Here is a 23185-nt window from a genome sequence, read left to right as displayed (position 1 = left end):
CAGGTTTTTGGATAAACCCTTTTCCATCTTGGTCTCTTCTCCAGAACATACACAGTGACCCCTCCTTCGTGAGTTACAGCTGCAGCAGGCATGAAAAGAAGACTAGGTGCATCACTGAGCCACCAGCAGAAGGAAACTAATCTGGATTGTTCCCATTGTGGTGGTAGTTGGGAGCTGAATTCTTCCCCACTTTTTGCACTAGGGTCTGTAAGATGCTGTGTACCCAGGAGCAGAGCAGAGCCCTGAGAGCAAACCTGTGATGCTAATGGCCAAGGGCACGATATCGATACCTGCCTGAGTTTCCAGGTGGTGTGTGGTGGGATCATAGACACTTTTCTCATGGGCCACCCCCACCCCCTGCACCATGCATGCCACAGGAATCCCCCAACAGATGAGGGTTCAAACGGGAGCCTTTCTAGGGTGGATGACCCGACTTCCATAGTATTTACGACTAGAGAGAGTAGTTTCTCATCGCCTCTCAGGTCGAACCCAAACAGCTCGGCTCAAGGCTGAGCCTCCGCCAGCTGCCAACAGTCGGCCATGCTCTCAACCAAGGAATGACTTGGAAGTCAGCTAACACTGCCGCTTGAATCTTATCACCACCTGACCTTTCCTTTGACTGCTGTGCGCCCACTTCATCTTTGTCGATCTACTTCTACCCTACCCTTCAAACCTCAACTCAGAAGATATGTATTTTTTTAAAGGCAACAGTCTTTGAAAAAGCAGAATGAGTCAAAAGATGAATGCCAATGTTGAATGATCTTTATAATCCTGGGAGATTTTAAGTACCTCATGGTATTACATGTACCATGTAATACCATGTACCTTATGGTATAACATGTTGCTTCTGGTTACTGGTTCTGAACACACTTACTAAGCATCAATTATGTGTAAAACACCAGGGGTGGGTGTTACAGTGAAGATGTAATCCTTGCCTTAGAGGAGCCTCCAGTCCCAGAGGGGATGGGAGACATCTAGAAGTGAGCAGTTAGAACCCCAGCTGAGGAAGTTTCCAGTGAAGGCTCACAGACGGAGCCTCATACTGGGTCCTGAAGAGTCACGGGGAGCTGAAGAGGTGAGGGAGACTTGCAAGGCAGAGCATGTACAAGGTTTGGAAGCACCTCGGAAGTTCTGAGATCTTTGTAAGAGAACTATCCTTCCCAGCTGGTGGGGATAAATGAAGTCTTGAATCTGTTTGCTCCACGCTGGTTGGTTCTCAATCCTGTCCTCATGATATCCTGTCGCAGTGTGGCTCCCGGTGCTCAGAAGAGGCTCAGGGAGCAGCCCCATCTCCGTGTCCAGGTTGGAAGAAAAGATTGTGGTTTTCAAATGGAAGTATCTATCCAAATTACAGGACCTGCTACTTAGCACCTGGGACGGAAGGAGACCAGAGTTTTCACAGCACTTTACATGCCCAGTGTGCTTGGAGAAGAAAGTCCTTCCCCCTCTCTGAAAAAAGTAATGGATGTGGGAACAGATGACTCCTAAGAAAACCTCAGAAGTGGGCGTCAGGGGGATATTGGCATGTTGGGTTCTCTCCCTATGCTCCAAATCCTGACTCCTGAGCATTCTGTGGGAACTAGTGATGGGATAAAAATTCCATGTATGGATTTTGTGATGCATGTGGTCTTGGCTTGAGTATTTGTCAGATGGACCTTTTTTTTCCTCTCTCTCTTCCAGACAGGACTCCTGTGACTCGTCACTGTTGTTCTGTGTTAGTGCCAAGTGCTTTTCCATCACTCAAGAATATCAGTAACACCAGCAAACCTTCAGGCAGGTGATGTTATATTACACCTAAAACCTATGCTTGGCCGAAATGGCAAGTCCACAAGATGAAGGACAGACTTCAGTAAAAGCCCTTATGTATTTAACAGCACAAAAATTTTCCATTACAAATACTGTTTTTACTCTTTCTTAATTAAAAAAAAAAAAATGCCTTGGGGGGCTTTGAATTTCCAAGCCTTCCAGATCAAAGATTTCTTCAGCTGTCTGAATTATAGGAATGTTGAAAAACAAAAACAAATCCTTTTCCTGCTATAAAATCCTTGCCATGTTTTTGTCTTTATGTAACTCAAAACGGCTGAACTTTTCAAAAAAGGAGTTTGGTGAGTTCTGCTCAAAACCCCAAAACTCATCAGAAATGAAGTAATGAATGCTTTTTCAAGTATCAGTCTGTCCCAGGAATAAATGTTACTAAAGTTTATCTTGTTGGACGATCCCCAGAATTGCTAAACAGCACTTGGAATAAAACAGCTCAGGGCTCAGGATACCAAAATATTTTCAATTGCTTATTGAAGCGATTCAGGACCAAATTTTAATAATAGGGGCACGGTGGTGGTGGTGGCCAGGATAATTTTCCTCTGCTTCTGCACATGCGTCTATGTGTCTTTCTCACAGCATGATTGCCCAAAGAGCAAACTGTTGGCTTCAAACACTTTTGCAGAAAGCATAGGCTTTTTGCAGAGCAGTAATTGATAGCTGTGACTTTGTGGATACTTTTGGTCTAAGGCGTGACCCTCTATGTTTGAGACACAAACAGCTCTGAGCAGGAGGTGTGTCGTTGAGGTCATTGGCTATCTGCTAGAACACACAGCCTGGCTGTTTTACTCCCTGGCGCGAAGTGCTCTCAGAGTTTCCACACTTCGAAAATGAACCCCTTTTTGCTTTGTCACTAGGGGAAGGTCATGATGCTCATACTAATTTAAAAAAGCAAAAACAAACAAACAAAACAACCCGAACTACATGGCCAAAGTCCATGTCCCCATGCACACCGGGAGCAGCGGCTCACATGTCCGCTTTCTGACACTGAGATTTGTGGCACTTTGTTGCGTCTTACACGTTTTTGTTTCCAATTTCTTCCCATGTTACCTTAAAAACATTTTTAAATACTTTTCTTCTAATTATTAATAAGAAATGCACCTTAGAGGAGAATTGGAAGACCAAAACAAGCAAAAATATACATACGTGTATGTATTTATATATATACTTAAGAGCTTAAAAATCCCACCATTTGCATTTGCTTTATGATAATTTATATTTTGCTACATTTGCCTAGTGAGAATGTATTTACCTGCTTGAGATCATGCTGCACAGAGAATTCCTACTTTTTTCTTGAAAAGGGCCATTTTCTTATGTTGCTCTAAGTTTTGTATCATTTGTCTTAATGAATGCATGCTAGTCTATTATGGGATGTATGACTTATAACCATTTTGGGAACATTCAGGTTGCTTCAGTATCTTGTTAGCATAAATAATTCTGCAATTCACATCTTTTCTTTTTTTTTTTTTTTAAACTTTAACTCTACTCCCAACATGGGGCTCAAACTCATGATCCCGAGATCAAGAGTCACATGCTTTACCAACGGAACCAGCCAGGTGTCCCTGCAATTCACATTTTTGTACATAAAACTTTTCAGTATTGCTCTGTTAAACAAAGACTTTCAGTTCCAAGTCACAAACATTCAATTTGCCCTGGCTCAAGTGGAAAAAAAGGGAATATTTTAGCTTACAGAGCTAAAGAGTTCAGGGTAGAGATGTGCTTCAGGCATGGCTGGACTCAGGAGCTCATTGGCGTCTTCGGGAATATAGCTTTCTGTTTCCTGGATCGGCTTCCCTTTGTGAGTGTTTCATTCTCAGGCTTGCTCCTTTACAGCCTCTGAGAAGCAAGATAGCGACTCCTTCCCAATATTTCCATTGACAGTCCCACAATTAAGATTCACTACCATGATTCAGGTCAAATGCCGTTCCCTGAGCCAGTCACCAGGCCCAGGAGGACATCCTTCAGGACATTCCTCTTCCACCTCACTTCCCTACCACCCTTGCTCTGCACACCTGGACCCTGATCTTTCTTGAAACCACCAGCCCAACCATCACCCAGGGCCATGGCCTCACATACTCTTTGCTCCATGTCCCAGTGGCTAACTGCCCCCTCACTTCCTTCAGCCTACACTCAGGACTTCCCAGATCACCTCTTGACTCTGTTCTTTCTCCCTGCTGTTTCTCTTCAGAGACTATTACTACCTGATGTCCTGTTACATATTCATGTGGCAGATGTTTGAATCATTTGTCTTCCTTCATGGGGACCACAATGGCTGCCCCTGTTAGCAGCTCTACTCAGCACTCAATAAATAATTATCAAGCAAGCTAATGAGTTTTCCAGTACACATATGTACCCATCCATAGGGTCTGCCTCCCCTACCAATAAGAAGTACTTGAGGGAATGCTCTGATTGCCTGAAGAAAATGGGTGGCCATCCCCAGGCCATGGGGACTGGATGCTAGACTGACCAAACAGCGAAGCCCATGACAATTTGACTTCACTTTCCAGAGCAACGTCCCAGGAATAGAACTTCAAAGGATGTGAATGTTTTGAGTTTCTGGATGTGTATGCTAGCTCCCCTATAAAAATCCTCCTTGTAGAAGAAATAGTAGTGATTCTTTTTTTTTTTTTTTTAAGATTTTATTTATTTATTTGACAGACAGAGATCACAAGTAGGCAGAGAGGCAGGCAGAGAGAGAGGAGGAAGCAGGCTCCCCACTGAGCAGAGAGCCCGATGTGGGGCTTGATCCCAGGACCCTGAGATCATGACCTGAGCTGAAGGCAGAGGCTTAACCCACTGAGCCACCCAGGTGCCCCCGAAGCAGTCTTTCTTAAATGAGGACCAACTCGTGCCCTTCCCCAACTTAACACTGATAGCTTCCCACTGTACTGTGCGTCAAGGAAGAACTCAAACCTGGCACTTAGGCCCAGAACCGTCCAGTCTCAGCCTGGGCCCTCTGACCTCTCAGGCCCCACTCCTTCTCACCTCAGGACCCTTCTGACTTCAGCTTCCCTTTCGGCCAGGTAGGCCCACAGTGCCGCGCTCCTGCTCTCTACTCTCAGCCCCTCAGGAGGCCTGCCCAGACCCCTCACCCAGCATTCCCTTCCCAGCCGCCCCGGCACACATGGGCATGCCTTCTTCATACCCTCGGCATGCTTTCTGTCCCCTTATTTATTCTGTCTCCACATCTAGAATGTAGGTTCCCTCAGGTCTTTTTCTCACAGTCCCCTGCCAGATTCCAAAATTAAAAACTGGTACCCGGCGTATCTAAGGCCTTCAGTAAATTTGCTAAAAATTTGCTAAAAATTGCTAAGAAGGTTGTAGTAAGGGGCTCCTGGGTGGCTCAGTGGTTTAAGCCTCTGCCTTCAGCTCAGGTCATGATCTCAGGGTCCTGGGATCAAGCCCCGCATTGGGCTCTCTGCTCATCAGGAGCCTGCTTCTTTGTCTTTCTGTCTCTGCCTGCCTCTCTGCCTACTTGTGATCTATGTCAAATAAATAAAATATTTTAAAAAAAGGAAGGTTGTAGTGATTAACTGAGACTGCCCATTTCATCTCATCTCCTGCTAAAACAGTTTTCTTAAAATACAGCTCAAGAGATGGAATTTTCCTTTTAAGATCTGAGAGAGTGAGTGAGAGAAAGAGAGTGCTCATGGCGGGGGGGGGGGGGGGGGGAGAGAAACAGACTCCCTGCTGAGCAGGGAGCCAGATGTGGGGCTCAATGCTAGGGCCCTGGGATCATCATCTGAGCCAAAGGCAGACACTCAACTGACTGAGCCGCCCAGGTGCCCCATGGAGATGGAATTTTTTTTTAAAAGGTAGTTGTCGGGGCACCTGGGTGGCTCAGTGGGTTAAGCCTCTACCTTCGGCTCAGGTCATGGTCTCAGAGTCCTGGGATCAAGCCCCACATGGGGGGGGGGGGGTGTCTCTGCTCAGTAGGGAGCCAGCCTGCTTCCTACTCTCTCTTCCTTCTTATGATCTCTCTCTGTCAAATAAATAAATAAAATCTTAAAAAAAAAAAAAAGGTAGTTGTCAAAATTTATTTACTTCTTATTTCTTCTTTTTTTATTGACGAGATGGAATTCTGGGGGTCCTCACTCACTCCACAGGTCCTAGAGGAGAAGCAACGGGGCTGTTTTCAAAGATATCACTCCCACTGAACAGAGATCAGGCACTCTGTTCCAGCCAGGTATGTTACAGCAAGACAGTGGGGTTCTACTTTCCCATCTAGTTTAAGTACAGTCCAAATCTTCATGCTCCTTGTGTTAAAAAAAAAAAAAAATGCCCTTTTGTTGCAACTCGATTCAAGGGAACTTTGTATAAATGTTACAGTGAGTAAAAATTAGCAAATTAATCTGCTCAGGTATTTGGGATATGGTTAGACATCATTTCTGTGCCTTCCTATCCCAAATTATCCAGTTATGTTAGCATTCTGATTTATAGAACCCTCTCTAATCAGTTCATTGCTAGCATTACAGTACATATATTTTTGTCATCAATTTTCTTAAGAAATTTAACTTAAAAAAAGACTTGCAAAAAGAGAGTTGACCTATATAAAAAGCATTTAATAGGACACAAAAGCACCTTTTATCAGGTAAAAGTCCCTATGACATATCTCAGATTACAGATTACACTCATCAAATCTCCCTTTACCTGCAAAGAATTTGTTTGAGTACAAAATAACAAACATCACTGTCTCCACCTTCTTCAGATGAATCTTCAGCATCCTCGATATAATTCGAGTCCCCAACTTTGGGGATTACAATTAACTCAGCAAGATAATGACTGTGTTCTCCAAACAAAAATAGACAATACAAAGTTTTCTAGTTTAAAAACAGCACCGTTGGAGGAAGGGGCGAGGTCTTTGAAGTGCCAAGTCCCTAAACACAAGTGATTTACCAAAATCCATGCAAACTAATCTCTGAGTGGTTGATGTTTTGAACTTTTCTGTGATTGGGAGTGAAACACAGAGGTAAGAAAACAGAGCAAAACAGTAACTTTGGAAACTCAAAAGACACACATGAGCATGCGCACACACACACATCCCTGCCACAGTGTTTCTTGTTTTCCGCCCGTTGTATCACCAGTCAGAGATCTCAACCACAAAGGGGGTCTTCACGTCTATCTTGCCGCTGTTGACAATGGAGCAGTCAGTGAGCGGACGGTCGTGCCCATCAGTTGCCTGAAGTTCTATGGAGTGGACCACGGTCTGGGAAGAGAAAAGCAGATTCTGGGTTCACATCTCGCCAGCAACTATGACGATCGCAGGTGAAATCAGTGCCCAGTCTGAAAGGCCAGGTAGAAAACCTGTTGTTGTTGTTGTTGGTATGGTACAAAAATCATGTAAGCCAACTATGGAAAACTTAAAATATTCAGGAAATGTATAGATAACAGAACAAAATTTACCCACTGCCTGGCTACTGAAAGAACATACTTGTGTATTTTCTCACTTCTTTTAATTAGCATTTTATATTCTGGGGCGCCTGGGTGGCTCAGTCGGTTAAGCCTCTGCCTACAGCTCAGGTCATGATCCCAGGGTCCTGGGATCGAGCCCCGCATCGGGCTCTCTGCTCAGTGGGGAGCCTGCTACCTCTCTCTCTCTGCCTGCCTCTCCGCCTACTTGTGATCTCTCTCTGTCAAATAAATAAAATTTTTTAAAAATTAGCATTTTATATTCTAAAAATAATATTTTCATAAACACAGAGCTCTAATCAAATGTATTTCTACCCACTTTCTACCCCAGTATAACAGTCAACATGGAATATGAGTCAGTTTCAACAATACCCTGTAAATGGTGTGGGCATAAGAAACTGGGTCAGAAGGCAGATTTAGAAGTGGACCTAGTTCTGTGTTTGCCCATTTTATTTTATTTAATTTATTTTTTTAAAGATTTTATTTATTTATTTGACAGAGATCACAAGTAGGCAGAGAGGCAGACGGAGAGAGGGGGGGAAGCAGGCTCCCCGTGGAGCAGACAGTCCAATGCGGGGCTTGATCCCAGGACCCTAGGATCATGACCTGAGTCGAAGGCAGAGGCTTTAACCCACTGAGCCACCCAGGCACCCCTGGGTTTGCCCATTTTAAAGCTGACCCACGCCCAACAAGTGGAGTGAGAGACCCCAACCCCACAGTGATATGAAGGCCCGTTCTCTACCCTGGAGGACTACACATCTGAGGAAACCACCTTGAGCTTCACAAGGGAAGAGGGAGAACTGGTCCAGGACCAGGGACAGTAGCTTATGACCAGCTTCCCAAATGGGTCTGAGACAAAAATAGCAACAAAGCAACTCACTGCCTTAGACACGGTGCCACCTAACCCAGTCGCTGGCCAGTTTAGGTTAACTTAAGATAAAAGACCAGCATTCTTCTAATAATAATGATATATATTTCTAAACATTGTGTCTACGCAAACATGTGTACACATGTCTGCCTCAAGCAGTGGGTCCCCATCTGATGACTTGTGGAACATTTTAAAAAATGCTCATTTAGAGTTAAAATAGAAATTTCTATGTATATTTTCTCACAGTTTTTAAAAATGCTTATTTGTGGGGCCACCTGTGGACACTGTGATTCTGTGAGTCTGAGGGGAGCTCAAGAAAAGTGTAGCGTGGGGCACCTGGGTGACTCAGTGGGTTAAAGCCTCTGCCTTCGGCTCAGGTCATGATCCCAGGGTCCTGGGATGGAGCCCTGCATCAGGGTCTCAGCTCAACAGGGAGCCTGCTTCTTCCTTCTCTCTCTCTGCCTGCCTCTCTGCCTACTTGTGGTCTCTGTCTGTCAAATAAATAAATAAAATCTTTAAAAAAAAGGAAAGAAAAAAAGAAAAGTGTAGCGTTCACAAAGCAAGCCAGATGATCTCTGGGTTAGAATTCAGGAGATTCTGAAGATTCCTTGGAATGGTATAAAACACACACATACACACACAGAATCTTTTTTTCCACCTGGAGAGAAAACCTATAGTTTTCATTACTATCTCAAAGCAGTCTAGGACTCCTAACATGTTAAGGACTGTTCCTCTAAGACCAGGCAGCGGGTCTCCCAGGACGCACCCTAACGGGTGGAAGGAAGTTGGTACAGTCGGGTAGGGCGTGAAGACAGAGGATCTAGAGGGCGAGAAGAAAAACCATGACCAGAAGACAGCATAACACTTGCACTCTTCATTTCTCTTACATGTTAGTATGATATATTCACATATATGCATATATGCAAATATATGCATGAATGTTTGAACTCCATTACATTAAAAAAAATTTTTTTAAAGATTTTATTTATTTATTTGACAGAGATCACAAGTAGGCAGAGAGGAGGAAGCAGGCTCCCTGCGGAGCAGAGAGCCCAATGTGGGGCTCGATCCCAGGACTCTGGGATCATGAACTGAGCCGAAGGCAGGGGCTTTAACCCACTGAGCCACCCAGGCACCCCACATTTAAAATTTTTTAAACCCTGGTTAGGCCCACCGATCAAAAACGCAAACTGGTGGAGCACAGGCATATGGACGTTTAGCTCACTTCAAGGGCATCATTCTGTGTGAGACTTGAGGGGTGCTGGCATTCATTACTGTGTGAGAATAGATGCCTTGAGGGGTGCCTAGGTGGCTCAGTCTGTTAACCGTCTGCCTTCAGCTCAGGTCATGATCCCAGGGTCTTGGGACTGAGCCCCACGTCAGGCTCCCTGCTCAGCGAGGAGTCTGCTTCTCTGTCTCCCTCTGCCTGCTGCTCCCCTCTTGTGTGCTCTCTCTCTGTCAAATACATAAATGAAATCTTTAAAATAAATAAAATAAGTAGGTGCCTCAAAGGAAGTTATGGCTCGTGAGAATATAGGTCTGTCCTTTATTGTGATAGGATGGACAGTGATCTATGAAGTGATATGTGTCTGCCCTCTTTCTCTCTCATTCCACTTGCCAATGAGAACCCTATCTTTGGCGGCTCAGGCTGAACACTTCCTTGCCTTGTGAGAGAGGTTCTTAATGGGTCAGCTCGGTTCCTGGCTTTTCAATGGGTAGAATCAGGATGGGGGTAGAAGCTGTGGAAGAATTGTCACAAGTGAGCTTGGTTCACTTGCATTTGGATGGAACAGACAGAACAGCTCACGTGAAAATGATACAAAATCGGGCGCCTGGGTGGCTCCGTTGGTTAACCGTCTGCCTTCAGCTCAGGTTGTGATCTCAGGGTCCTGGGATCGAGCCCCACATTAGGCTCCTTGCTCAGCAGCAAGCCTGCTTCTCCCTCTCCCTCTGCTCATGCTCACTCATTCTCTGTTTCTCTCTGCCTCTCTCTCCCTCAAATAAATAAATAAAACCACTTTTCAAAAAAAGAAAGGAAAACAAAAGAAAAGGAAACCAAATCAAATATGGAAGAGGATGGGGGGTGTTCCGGAGTGGTCCAGGATTGGGTTGGGCAGACCTTCCATCTTCTAGTTTAGGAGCTGGGAGAGATTCTGTGAGCAGATGCTAAGGAGGGAAACTGTTGGGAGTGGAGGAGAATGAGGATTTTTAAGAAGTGTTTCTCTGGATTATGAACTGGACCCTTGAGATACTCTTTGAGACAGGTTATGCCTGCAGGAATTTAAATTCCCTTTAGCAACTGTCATCACTCTACTGACTATGTCTTTGGAGGGGACTTGTTACTGCACAGAACCATGTGGTCTTCAAGGGATTTTTAAAAATATTTTGTTTTCAACCGTGGTAAAAGAACCTAACATAAAATGCACCACCTTATCTATTTCAAAGTGTACGGTGCCATAGTCTTAAGTATATTCCCATTATACTGTGCAACTATTATTCCCATTATGTGCAACGCTTCTGCAGAACTTTTTTCCTCTTGCAGAAGTGCAGCTCTGTGCCCAGAGAACACTCCCCATTTCTTCCTCCCTGCCGGACCCTGGCAACCACCATTCTACCTCATTTTACATGTATCTGACTCCTTTAGATACCTTTTAAAAGTGGAATCGTATGGTCTTTTGTGACTGGCTTATTTTACTCAACATATTCAAGGTTCATCCATGTTGTACCATGTGACGGGATTTCCTTCCTTTTTCAGGTGGCATAAAACCTAATATATGCACGTAGGGGACCCGGGTTTTACTTGGTTATGTTAAAAAAGAGTTTCCATTTATATCAAGTAGCGAGATAAAGGAAGCCCTTAATTTTTCCACGTCAAGGCTCCATCTTCTGCCCCGGTAAGCCTCACAGTTAAAATACCACATGCAATTCACCTTTAAAGAGGCAAGTCAGCATGGAATGATGGATCTCTAACAAGCACATTTTAAGATTAAAATAAATCACTGAAAGTACTCTCGCTGTAAATATAAAGCTCTGAACGGGGCATAATAACCTATCACATTACCATTCCATCAAGGACTTTTCCAAATACCACATGTTTGCCATCCAGCCAGGTGGGCTTGGTCAAGGTGATGAAGAACTGAGAGCCGTTGGTATCAGGTCCAGCATTGGCCATGCTTACCCACCCAATGCCATAATGCTTCAGCTTGAAGTTCTCATCTGGAAATGTCTCACCATAAATGCTTATACCTGGGTGAGACAAAATTAAAAAAAGAAAAAAGAAAAAGAGGAGAATCACCAGATGTTATATGAAAGCAAATTCTTCAAAGGGAACCATAAGGTTTTAATAAAACTGGGGACATGGGGATGGGAAAAGATGGTCAAGCATAAGGAGAAACAAAGGAAGTGGTAGAATTCACTCCTTTGGGAATCAGGGCATCAGAGACCCAGATAAACACACAAAAACCTTAAAGATGGCACCATCCTCTGACCTCAAAGCAAGACCCCAAACAAGCAAGTCAACGATTTCGCTCTGAAATGAGAAGGAAGGGCAGGATGACACTGTTACGCCAATGTGGAAACCTGGGCTATCTTACTGGCACCATGTCTGTCCTGAGCTTCACGTGGTCGCTCCGGCTTCAGCACCCAACCCTGGCACAATCAGCACTTGATATACACCCTCCGCTAATCCTCATGACCTTACAGAACAGGTCTTCTCAATCCCACTTGAAATGAAGAAACAGAGGTTACAGAGCTTGAAAACTGCATAGCAGAACCCGGCGCTCACGTGACATCCTGACCCTCCAGCGGCGGCTCTTGCCCGCCCCCGTGCTGGAGCCACGGCAGCCAGCCTGCACGTACGTAATGAGGCACAACGCCTTCCAGGCTCACCAGGCTACGGAAGGGGTGTCAAACGGGAGCACCCAGTGATCTGACCTTGAGCGGAAGAACTGGAAGCAGCCATGGGGACTGAGCTCCAGCCCAGCAGCAAGGAGGGCAGAACCCGTTGCTCCCCTAAGAGAAGGGTACACACCATGAGAAGTGTCTGCTCTATCCTCCAACACCTTGAGTGCATGTCATGCCCACCTCCTCCCTTTCTGCAGGGCTCTACCTCCACTGGCTGCCAACCTCGAGATCCTGGCTTGGCTGCATGGACCAGAAGTGGCTATCCAAGGCAGGCAATTGAGAGCTGATTGGTCAGTGGCCTGGAAGGAAAGCTCTGCTCATGGAGAGGTCTAGGCCAAAGGTAAGTGATCCAAAAGGTCTTTCCTCCAAAACTCAAGAGAATTTCGACTCAAGACCTATGTCCGCACACTTCCACATGGGTGCGTGCACACGCGCACACACACGGCAGGGAAGGCAAAGAGAGAGAGAGACGAGTCAGGAAAGAGGACACAGTGAAGCTCAGCTGTTCCTGCTGAGGGGAGAGTGGGACACCAGTTTCAAGGGCATTGCTACAGGGAGCTGCACACTCTTCCAGCTCTGCACCAGCAAGGGAGGGAGGACTGCTCTCCTGCGCATCTTCCCCCCACCAGCCCGCTGACCCAGTGTGTTTCTGAATGTGTTTCTCTGCTCCATTCTCCATCCCTGAACCCTTACATTTTTGTAAGGACTAAAAGTAATGCTCCCGAAGACCCTGGCAAATCCAAGGGTTTAACGGTAGCCATTTTCTTATAAAGAAATCATTGTAATCAACCTAAAATTAGCAGTAGTGCATGAAAAGTGGGCCTAAGGGTTTCTCCAAAAAGTTAGCCATTTCGTACCCATCAGAACACGTATTTGCTGAATTAAAAATCTTAAATCTGAAGTAAATTTACATCCTAATGTAGCTAGCTCTATTATGTGCATTCGGGAAAAGGACTCATGACACTTCTGAGCCCAGAGAGCTTGGGTACGTGCAGTCCCCAGGGAGGAACAATCAGCTCTGGTGTATGTGACAGTCCATAAATTTAATTATTTGTGCTTCACAGCCCTCTATCTTGGCTTATAAAAACATATAATATGGGGCGCCTGGGTAGCTCAGTGGGTTAAGCCTCTGCCTCTGGCTCAGGTCATGATCTCAGGGTCCCAGGATCAAGCCCCGCATTGGGCTCTCTGTTAGCAGGGAGCCTGCTTCCCCCTCTCTCTCTGTCTGCCTCTCTGCCTACTTGTGATCTCTCTCTCTCTCTCTGTCAAATAAATAAAATCTTAAAAAAAAAACACCATGTAATATGGACAACTCATTGATTACTTACTATTATTGGAAAAGCCGACAACAAAGTAAAAGAATTTGAAAAAAAAAAGGGGGGGGGTAAATCCCCCCTGCAACCCCACCACCTCAACCCTGGTCTCTCCCTTCAGTGGTGCTGCCCCCAGCCCTCCTGCACCACATCCGTGTCTGGGGCCGGCTGCTCCCCTCCCCCACACCAGCGTGTGCACGCTTTCTCATTCGACCTTTCCTTCCCTTGTGGGCCTCTTTCTCGACCACTGCCTACTGGGAGTCTAGCATGTTAGTAACTTCAGAGCCATCTCCTGGATGAATGTATCTCCACTATGGAAAGCTAATGAGCCAGAGCACTACTGTTTCCCGTGAAGGGGGCCTCACTCGTTTGTACGTGTGACTAGATTTGAGGAGCTGAGGCCCCCCTGCCAAACCCTGTCCTTCTGAAGATTAGTTTGGTGGTCGTGAGCAGTTCATTTCTTATGTCTGGGAATTCAGTTCAGGGGGGTAAATGCACAGACTTGATCTTGGGTTTCAGTGTGGTATAGAGAAAGGAGAAATATAAAAGACATGATTACCACCGGTGCCGTCCCCACTCGTGAAGTCTCCTCCTTGAATCATGAAATCTTTGATGACGCGATGAAATTTGCTTCCTTTATAGCCGTATCCTTTCTAAAGAGATTACGTCAGTTGAATATACAAGTAGATAGAACCTGTACTGCAAGGTGAACCCCACCGTTTTTAGTACATGAACTGCCGTAGTGAGCACTGAACCCCGCTGTTTATCGGGACATGACCCAATGAGAAAATGACACAAACTCTCTGTAGAATTAGGTCCCTGTGATGATGTACGTAGAAACACATCGAAGGACCCAAAACAAAGAAATAAATCAACCGTGGAAGTAGGGTATTAAGGTCAATAAGTCAAAAGAGCGCCCATCTGTATTCTCACGTGGTAACTGCTTCCCCTCGATTTCTAGGGCCCCAAGGACACGGAGCACCAGAACAGTAAGATTTTGTAGGAAAATAAAGTAAAATATTGTAAGAATGTCTCGGGTTCACCGGACCTGCCCAATCCACGCCCATTTTCCCAGCAGACAACTTTATGCTGGGCTTAAAAGAAAGAAGACCCGGGGGCGCCTGGGTGGCGCAGTGGGTTAAGCCGCTGCCTTCGGCTCAGGTCATGATCTCAGGGTCCTGGGTTCGAGGCCCGCGTCGGGCTCTCCGCTCAGCGGGGAGCCTGCTTCCCCCTCTCTCTCTGCCTGCCTCTCTGCCTGCTTGCGATCTCTCTGTCTCTCTGTCAAATAAATAAATGGAAAAAAAAAAAAAAGAAGAAGAAGGAAGACCCCCCTCCTGGGCGCATTTAAGGGAACCCAGACTGACACTGACCTCCCCTGTTGCGAGCGCGACAAAATTTTCCACAGTCTTGGGCACAACCTTGCCGAAGAGGCCAATCACGATTCTGCCGACATCTTTGTCTCCAATCCTCACATCGAAGAAGACCTGCGTTGTGAGGGAACGGCGAGCAGAGGGTTACAACGGGAAGAGAAAGGTACAGTCTGAGAAGGCGTCCCCATGTGAAAGCCCTTCCCGCCTCCGCCAGCAGCGGACAAAGAAGCTCTAGATTCATCTCCAATCACCCAGTGTGGCTGCATTCCATCTGCCAAAAAAAAAAAAAAAACCAAAAACGTTCATCCTGCCAACATTTCATGAGCACCCCCCTCTCGGCCAAGCACCGCACGAGGCCCTGGGTTTGCAGACTGACTCAGCACTGTCCCGAGTCCGCTGGTGAGGTCTCTGAGAACCCCACGGTCCCGGCAGCCCTGCGGTCCCCTCCCCTTTCCCAGCCTTGCGCTCTTCTGATGGGTGATGTTTTTGATCTTGGCAGGAGAGAACAACACATAAGAAGAGAAATAGTCTAACCATCCAGATTTATTTTTTTGTAACTTCGACCAGTGCCCGATTCCCAGGGAGTGCTCAGCAGACACCTGCCGTCAAGGGAACTGCAAGACATCAAAACGCACGGCCAGACCTCTGAAAGGCCTGCCACTCACTTCGGACTCTTGTCAGGCTCCTGGTCCCCAGGCTTGTCCCGAGCCCCAACAGGGCCATCGGCCCTGCACACTCAGACACCCAGCTTAGTCCTCATGCCCCCAAAGTCCCACGGGGATGCTGGGTTCTCTTTGTGGCACAACATGTCAGGGCAGATGAAAGAAAGCACGTCCCCACGAGGGTGCATCAGTCACGTTGCACGCACGTGAACCCCATCGGTTCCCTTCCCTGAAACAAATGTTGAAAACCTGTTTCATCCAAATGAAATGATACCCGTAGTGCTTCACCAATCACCATGTTAGGGTGACACCAACGGGATGCTTGAAAAGGCTACGGAGTCGAAGGGCATTCTATTAGCGGGCTTAGATTATATGAAGCAATTTACTGTTCGAATGCGTTAAAAATAAAAGAGAGAGAGAGAGACCTTTGAGAGATAGCTCTAAAAAATATAAGAAGGGCTGTCAAAGAAAAAAGATGTCTCGCAGTTTAGAAAAATCGTGAAGTAAAGACTGTCAAGCTTTGGTGCAAGACAAGGGCTTCTGCCAATACGTCAGCACGTCTGTCACGGGCTGATGTGATATTTAGTGCTCCGTGTGGCATTTTAGAATTTTCCCATGGCCACGGCAGCCGCAACTGTATTATTATTTATACAGGAGGACTTTATAGACTGTAACAAAGACCACGCCCTTGAGATGAGCCTGTGCACTTGAGGACGACAGTTGGCCATGGATCCAGGACAGGCCCCAGCCCTGACACGCCGGGACCGGGGTCACCAGGGCTGGTGTCAAAGAGAAGCACCTTCTCCAAAAGGATTTCCAAGCCCAGGAGTAAACTCAGGCACAGGCAAGGACGAGGCAGCCCCGGGAGATGAATTAGGGTCCTCATCTTAAAGGAATGCCATACAAGACCCTAGAAAGGCCTGCCAGACTTCTAACGTACAGAAGAGAAAATAAAGCCTGTGGGTGTCTGGGCAGCAAGGAGCATAAAACGTGGGAGAGCAAGCCGGAGAAGGTGAAGGAAAAGGGTCTGTCACCCAGCAAAACTCTTCAATAAAAATCTGCTGTTCTGACGTGCGGCCTTGCACACTTACTAAGAAGATTTTTCTCCAAACTGCAGGGTCCTTCCACTTTGTGACTGGCAGCAAGAAAATACAGCAGGGTTTTCTGAGTCCGGTGGAAATGATAACATCACATCTTCTCTGTCACCAAGTACACAAGAACGCTGGCTCCCGGGCCCAGAGGGATGCTGAGGGCTGAGGGAAGGCATCCTCCATGGAGAAGGTGTGATGGGAAGCAGGCCTGGAGGCAAGGGAGAGGCCTCCAGGGACAAGAATGGGCCTGAGCCCCACGGGGGCAGAGTTCCTTCTAGAGACCAAACACCAGGGCAGGAAATGGGGCTCTTCGTGCCTTCCGACTGCAATTCCCAGGGAAGGGAGATTCTGACCAGTTCCAGAAGGCGGAGGAAGGCTGCTGGCTAGGAGACCTGGGTCTTTTTTGCTGGGCAGCAGAGAGCGGGGAAAGAACAGGGCCCCAGAAGACTTGGGGGAATATTACTCGTGTTGGGGGGAAGGAGGATCTGGGAGCCCTGAGACCAGTTCAAGGAGGAAGTCCTAGGGCCTGTGGTGGGGTGTGTGGCTGAGGGGACTTAAAGACAGGGGAGAGAGGCACTGGGATAACGGAGAAGAAACTGGAGGAGGAGGAAGAGGAGGGGGGAAAGACCCCCTGTGGGGGCTCAGGGAGCTCTGCCGAAACTGGGAGAGTGAAAGCCAACCGTGCAGTCCTGTCATTTATCCTGCATATGGCGCTTGCAGTCCAGGCAGGGAATCCTCTAAGGGGTCGAAATGGTGTTTTTAGATCCCAGGTGCCTGGCACAGCGTCGTCGTTCAAGCAGGTACTCAAAAAATGGTGAGTACTTCAACGCCCCGTGAGAGGGGACGTGAGAAGCAGGGCAAACTACCTCAGTATAGGGAGCAGGGGACCCAAGGTGGCTGCCAGGCAAACACTCTCCCTCTGCACCGTGTCACCCTGAGATCATCTCTGACTGCGTGCGTGCCCTAGGGGACAGGCCCTGTTCTGGACACAGAGTGAGGCTGCAAAGCCCCTGGCCACATGGACGTTATAGTCCCCCAGAAAACACATATGTAAGTAGCTATAATATAATGGACAATCTGGTTTTATAACAAGATAAGTACTGATGAAATATCATGGGTAGAGGTGATAATTATCTGTGGAGATCAGGGTGGGCTTCCTGGCAGAGGTGGTAACTGGATTCCACACTGTACTTCAGGAGCAAGCTCAAGTCATTTCTGTTTTCCCCTTGAGGGCTGCCTTTGGAAAGTCCTTTGAAAATCATGGGCCACGGGAGGTAGAGACAAGAGGGAACAGGAAAGAGGCACTCACAGAGCCTGATCCTAACCCAGGAAGGGTTAATCCTGCTTCCACTTCCAGAGCAACTAGGGTAGATGCCAAGGACAAGAGCCAACCACCCTGCTCCACTGCTACTGGCCATGGGTCCTTGGGCAACTTAATTCAGCTCTGAGCTTCTGTTTCAGGGCTGCATTAATAAGGTCACATAAATAACACTAACAATGGACCTCAGAAATCTTGGCTAAGCACTTTACCTGCTTTATCACATCTAATATGCAAAACAAACACACAAAAACCCCAGCAGGTAGATATTATCTATGTTTCCACTAATAGAGAAGGAAATGGAGCTTCACACATTAAATCACCTGCCCCAAGGGCACCAGGCCATGCTCTAGAAAAGTGCCAGCAAGTTGGGCCAGGCATGTGTGCAGCTGGAAAGACAGCACTATTCTCTCTCATCTAGGTGCCTGATCTTGTGCAGAACCTCTAGCGTCTGCTCAGAAGTACAGGTTGGCAGATGTCTGTTCCGGGGACTTTGAGACCAGCGAGCTGGAGCGTGGACCAGAGGCTCCAGGGCTGGGCAGGCAGCAGAGGGGGTTGCTGGTGAGTGCCACTGAAGGGGGGGGCAGTGCCTCACCCCTCTCTTATTCCAGATTCCTAGTTTTTAAATGAAGTCAGAGGGAAAACAAAGGACCGTTGGGGAAAACAAAAACACTAGAGCGATGGCCAGTTTATCTACTTTTGCGAACTCAGGGAAATTATTTTTTAAATTTAAAAATATATATATTTATTTATTTGACAGAAAGGGAGGAAGCACAAGCAAAGGGAGTGGCAGGGCAGAGGCAGAGGGAGAACCAGGCTTCCTCGCTGAGCGGGGAGCCCAATGTAGGGCTCGATCCCAGGGTCCTGGGATCCTGATCTGAGCTGAAGGCAGACGTTTAACCAACTGAGCCACCCAGGCATTCCTTGGGGAAATAATGTTTAATGTTTCTCTTTTCCCATATATTGAGTTGTTTTAAAAAGTCCACTGAAAAAGTCACTTGACAGGGCCGAATCTGTAGAAGACTCGCCTACACAATTAGCTTTTAGAACTTCATGATAGAGGCGCCTGGGTGGCTCAGTTGGTTAAGCTGTCTGCCTTCAGCTCTGGTCACAATCTTGCGGTCCTCAGATCGAGCCCAGCACCTGGCTCCCTGCTCATCAGAGAGTTTGCTTCTCCCTTTGCCTATACCCCTGTTTGTGATCTCTCTCTCTCTGTCAAATAAATAAATAAAAATCTTAAAAAAGAAAAAAACTTCATGATAAATTTGGTAGGAAGGGAAGGGAGATACATTACTAATTCTGAGAGCAGAGTACAGGAAAATTTGCTGAATGACAGCACCCTAGCCGAGGGGCAGAGATGCTCCAACCTCCCCTCCAGCAGCTTTCTCTTGGCACCCCTCCTAGACATTCCCAGCCTGGGTGACTCACAGATCGTGACTGACTTGATCTAGGCTGGGTCTCTGCACTGGGTAGGTTTAAAAAGCCTCCCTGGTGAAGTCTGTTCCCAAACCCCGCAAATGACAGACTTATGGTAAGAAATGATTCATGTTTATCTGAGATTCACACCTCACTGGGAACCTTATATTTTATCTGGCAATTCTACTTCATTTCCCCTACCCCCCATCTAAACCATCAGCAAGTCTTATTAGTTGCATTTCAAAACATCTAGTTCACATCCCTCCCCTTTGCTCCCCATTTCCACGGTTAGCACCCAAATCCACGCCATGGCCATATGGACTCTGACATGGAGCCTGAATGATCTCCCATTTCACTGTCCGTGGAGCGACCACAGTCTCTGTTTAAAAGCATATATGAGATGTCAATCCCATGCTTAAAACCCCAGGAGCTAACTGCACTTAGACTAAGACCTCAAATTAGAAGATTAAACTGCCTCAAAACCCGCTCCTAACTGTGGACTCCAAGACCCTACACGATTTTGCTGCTGCTGACCCTTCCTGCCTTGTCTCAAGACACTCCCCTCACCCCTGAGTGGAAGCCTGTCCCCCTCTCTCTGTCCTCTGAACTCTGATGGCTTTCCTGGCATGGGGCCTTTGCACGTACAACTCCCTTTGCATCCCAAGTGCTTGCCAGGCTGATTTCTCTTATCCTCCAGGTATTTTTTTAGTATCACCAGGTCTATTAAAGGGTTTACAATAGTCCCCGCCCCCGTACTCTAGGTTTCCATTTTCCCCAAGGTTCAGTTATTCCCCTCAGCCCTGTGAGCTGTGGTCAGAAGAGGAGGAGGAGCGGAACAGCTCGGAATGCCTACCGCAGTCAGGTCACCTTACTTCATCTCATCAGGTAGACACTTTATCATCTCCCGGCATCGCAAGAGGAAAGGTGAGTGCCCTTAAGATGCTTCGAGAAAGACGGCATCTGCGTAATTTCTTACCGTGTAATGTTATAACTGTCCTATTTTATTATCAGTTATTATTATTAATCTCTTTCTGTGCCTAATTTATATATTAAACGTTCCCTTTATTTAATATATATATGTTATGTATAGGACAAAACACAGTGTATGGGTTTCAGTATCCACTGGGGCTCTTAGAACTTGGCCCCCGCAGACAGGAGGGGACTACTATATTTTCTTCCTCATTTTATGAACGTTACCTTTACGGTTGTATCCCGAAAGACCCAAACTGTATCTGCAGACTGAAAGACTCCCTCTCCCCCACCCTTTCAGCTCTATGGCTCTTGGACAAGCCATTTCTCAAAAGTGGATACGCATCAAATATCAAGGGGCAGGGCTGAGAATCAGTGCTCACAACAGTGGGGCTAGGTTTCCGCCTTCCACGCACACAGAGACTGCAGCATGGTATGGCCTTTCTGTTCATTCTTAGGCTACATCAGATGTTTGGGGGATCTCCCTCTCTCCACGAACCTCATTCTCCCCTACCCACACCCCAGGTGGGATCTGTGGGAGAGGACTTAAGCAGTCTACTTCCTGTTCAACAGTATCATTCCCACTGGCAAACACCCGACTGACTATTAAAACAACTTGCAGCTGCCCCTCCTCCCAGATTCCAAGACACTGCTGCTGCCGGTGGTTTTTTCTACAAGTAGTGATCAAGGGCACCAAATCATTCCCTTCCCTCCCTCCCTCCCTCCCTTGCTCCGTCTCTCCCCACACCCTCCATTATCTTCTAGCCTGGGTAAATACGCTGAAAAAAGCACGGTGGTGCATGGAGAGACAGTCCAAGGCAGATCCCCGCCCCCATCAACCCCCCCCCCCCCCCCCGCCCAATCCCCTCTAGAGATGAAAAGGCTGTGGGTGCTAGCAGCTTCCCAAGCTCAGGATGCAAACTCTGAAACAGTCAAAGGCTAAAGGCGCACCCCCCACCCCCGGGCTGAGGGGACAGACTCCCGCGAAAGCAAGGCTCCTAGTTTGCCCGGACGCCCCCCACCCCAGCGGGCTCCTCCAGGCTGGGTGACAGCGGTGGCCGTCTCCCACTGCCCCCCCCCCCCCCCGCCCCCCGCCCCCCTCCCCCCCCCCCCCCCCCCCCCCCCCCCCCCGCCCCGCGCCTGCATTCTTCCTGCTTCTATTCCACAGTCCTCGCCACGCAAAAGGAAGTACTCGGGCCGCCTCCTTCCTGGAGAGAGAGCCCGGTGGTTCCGGAAGCTTCCCGCAGCGCCCAGGGCAGGTCACGTCGGACCGCCGCCCCGGAGACTAAGTTCAAACTGCTGGGCCTAGCGCCCCCAAGTCGCCCCGGACAGGGCGGTCCCCGAGCCCTCGCACTGAGCCCCGCGGCCGCCTCGCATCCCCGGCTCCCGGGAAGTCCCCTCCTCGCCGCCGCGGACTCCGAGGACCCAGTCCCCAAAGCTCCCCCCAGCCCCCTGGCCCGCGCGAGGGCAGTTTGCTGCCCGCCAATCAGTTACCTTGGCCGTCACGGTGGGACCTCGCCTGCTGACGCCCGAGGCCCCCGCAGAAGTCACGAGCGCGCCGAGCCCCACGCAAAGCGCGAGAGGTAGCAGCAGCTGGGGACCCCGGCCCATGGCGAGCGCCGGCAGCGGCTGCAGCGGCTCCCGCGCCACCGCAGCCTCCCGGACGGGTGGCTGGACTTCCCCGGCCGCTGCGCCTGCGCGCTCCGGGTTTGGGGAGGTGGGGGGGGGCTAGGATGAGGCGGTCGGGGCAGGGCGGGAACCTGGGGCGCGCTCCTCCCAAGTTCAGCCCCGGGAGCCGCTGGGGACTGGGCGCGACGCGCTGCTGACGGACGCTCCAGCGGCCGGGGCGCAGGACGCCGGGGGCCGCAGCGAGCCAGCTCTGCTTCCGCGCGGTGCCCCAGAGAGGCACCGACCCTAAGCGCGGTGGAGCTGCAGGGTGAACGCGGGGCATCTCCCTCAACGTACCGCGTAGGCGCGTGTTAAACCTGGCGGAAAGTTCAGGACTCTCCGCGCTCCAAGTCCTCCTGGCAAATTGTGCGCTGCTCAGTCAGAGGCTCTGCAGACCGGTTGGTGTCCGTGACCACAGCTGCCCTTGGAGGAGCCCCCGCCGCACCTGTCAGGTTCTTGGGAGACCTTAGTTAGGTCATCAAAGACTTCAGCCTAAAGTTTTCGATGCCTATCAGTGCTTTGGAACCCCTGGATGGGCTGACTCGATTACATGCAATGAATGACCCATGAGATGATTCAAGTTGGAGATAAAGTTTTTTACAAACTTATGAACTGGGTTTAGGAAGACTAATGATATGGGGAAAGCTTGTACTTTTTAATGGAAAACTCAGGCTGCAAAATCATATGGAAATTCTGATCTCAACTGTGAAGAAGTGTATATAAAGCCTTTTTTTAAATGGAGAGAAAGGTACCAAAACATTCACAGTAGCTGTCGTGATAGAATTATGGGTTTTTGCTTTCTTTGTAATTTTCTGATTTCCCAGGTTGTTCTATATCGAACATGTAAGTATTTTATAATCAGGGAAGCGTTATTTTAAAACTCAGTGCTTTCCGAATTTGGACTTAAAACTTTTTAATTTTAGAGTCATAGCTCCAAAATTAACTACAAATTAATAATAGTATTCTCTTGGTTTTCTGAGTGGCTGCCATGACCTTCAAGCCAAGATTTTCCTTGGGTAAGCAGATAGGATTCCTGCATGTAAGTGTAGATCTAAATATTACACTGGAACTTTTTTTTTTTTTTAAGATTTTATTTATTTGAGAGAGTGAGAGAGAGAATGAGTGGGGGGAGGGGCAGAGAAGAGGTAGAAGCAGATTCCTTGCTGAGCAGGGAACCCCAGGCAGGGCTCAATCCCAGGACCCCAAGATCATGATGTGAGCCAAAGGAACTTGCCCAACTGACTGAGCCACCCAGGCGCCCCAGAACCATTTCTTATATATAAAAGGCATGACTGCCACTTTGGAGGAATGGGTAGAACACACCCAAACTACTTTGATAATTCAGTTCCCTGAAAGATCTAAAAGCTTTCTTTATAACCT

General features: G+C 47.9%; 1 protein-coding gene across 1 annotated transcript; it reads right to left on the bottom strand.

Moving 5' to 3' along the window:
- Positions 1–6359: 6359 nt before the first annotated feature.
- PPIC (peptidylprolyl isomerase C) lies at positions 6360–21842 on the bottom strand. Its single transcript, XM_059418427.1, has 5 exons — positions 21632–21842; positions 14682–14795; positions 13871–13964; positions 11157–11341; positions 6360–7024 (listed from the first exon to the last, which is right to left on the bottom strand). The coding sequence occupies exons 1-5, from the start codon at positions 21746–21748 to the stop codon at positions 6896–6898; spliced, it is 639 nt and encodes a 212-aa protein (XP_059274410.1). The 5' UTR covers positions 21749–21842; the 3' UTR covers positions 6360–6895.
- Positions 21843–23185: the final 1343 nt, after the last annotated feature.

Source organism: Mustela nigripes, chromosome 12 (genome assembly GCF_022355385.1).
Source record: "Mustela nigripes isolate SB6536 chromosome 12, MUSNIG.SB6536, whole genome shotgun sequence".
NCBI classification, from domain to species: Eukaryota; Metazoa; Chordata; class Mammalia; order Carnivora; family Mustelidae; genus Mustela; species Mustela nigripes.
The sequence above is the reverse complement of the archived record's forward strand: the minus strand, read 5'-3'. Positions and strand labels throughout refer to the sequence as shown.

What these genes read in the sequence shown, in the direction of transcription:
- PPIC (XM_059418427.1), bottom strand. Translation starts at nt 21,748, where the DNA reads ATGGGCCGGGGTCCCCAGCTGCTGCTACCTCTCGCGCTTTGCGTGGGG. An exon ending in TCGCGCTCGCAACAGGGGAG is followed by an intron (nt 13,965 to 14,681) that starts GTCAGTGTCAGT and finishes TAATCTCTTTAG; the next exon opens with AAAGGATACGGCTATAAAGG. An exon ending in GAAAAGTCCTTGATGGAATG is followed by an intron (nt 7,025 to 11,156) that starts GTAATGTGATAG and finishes TTCTCTTCCCAG; the next exon opens with ACCGTGGTCCACTCCATAGA.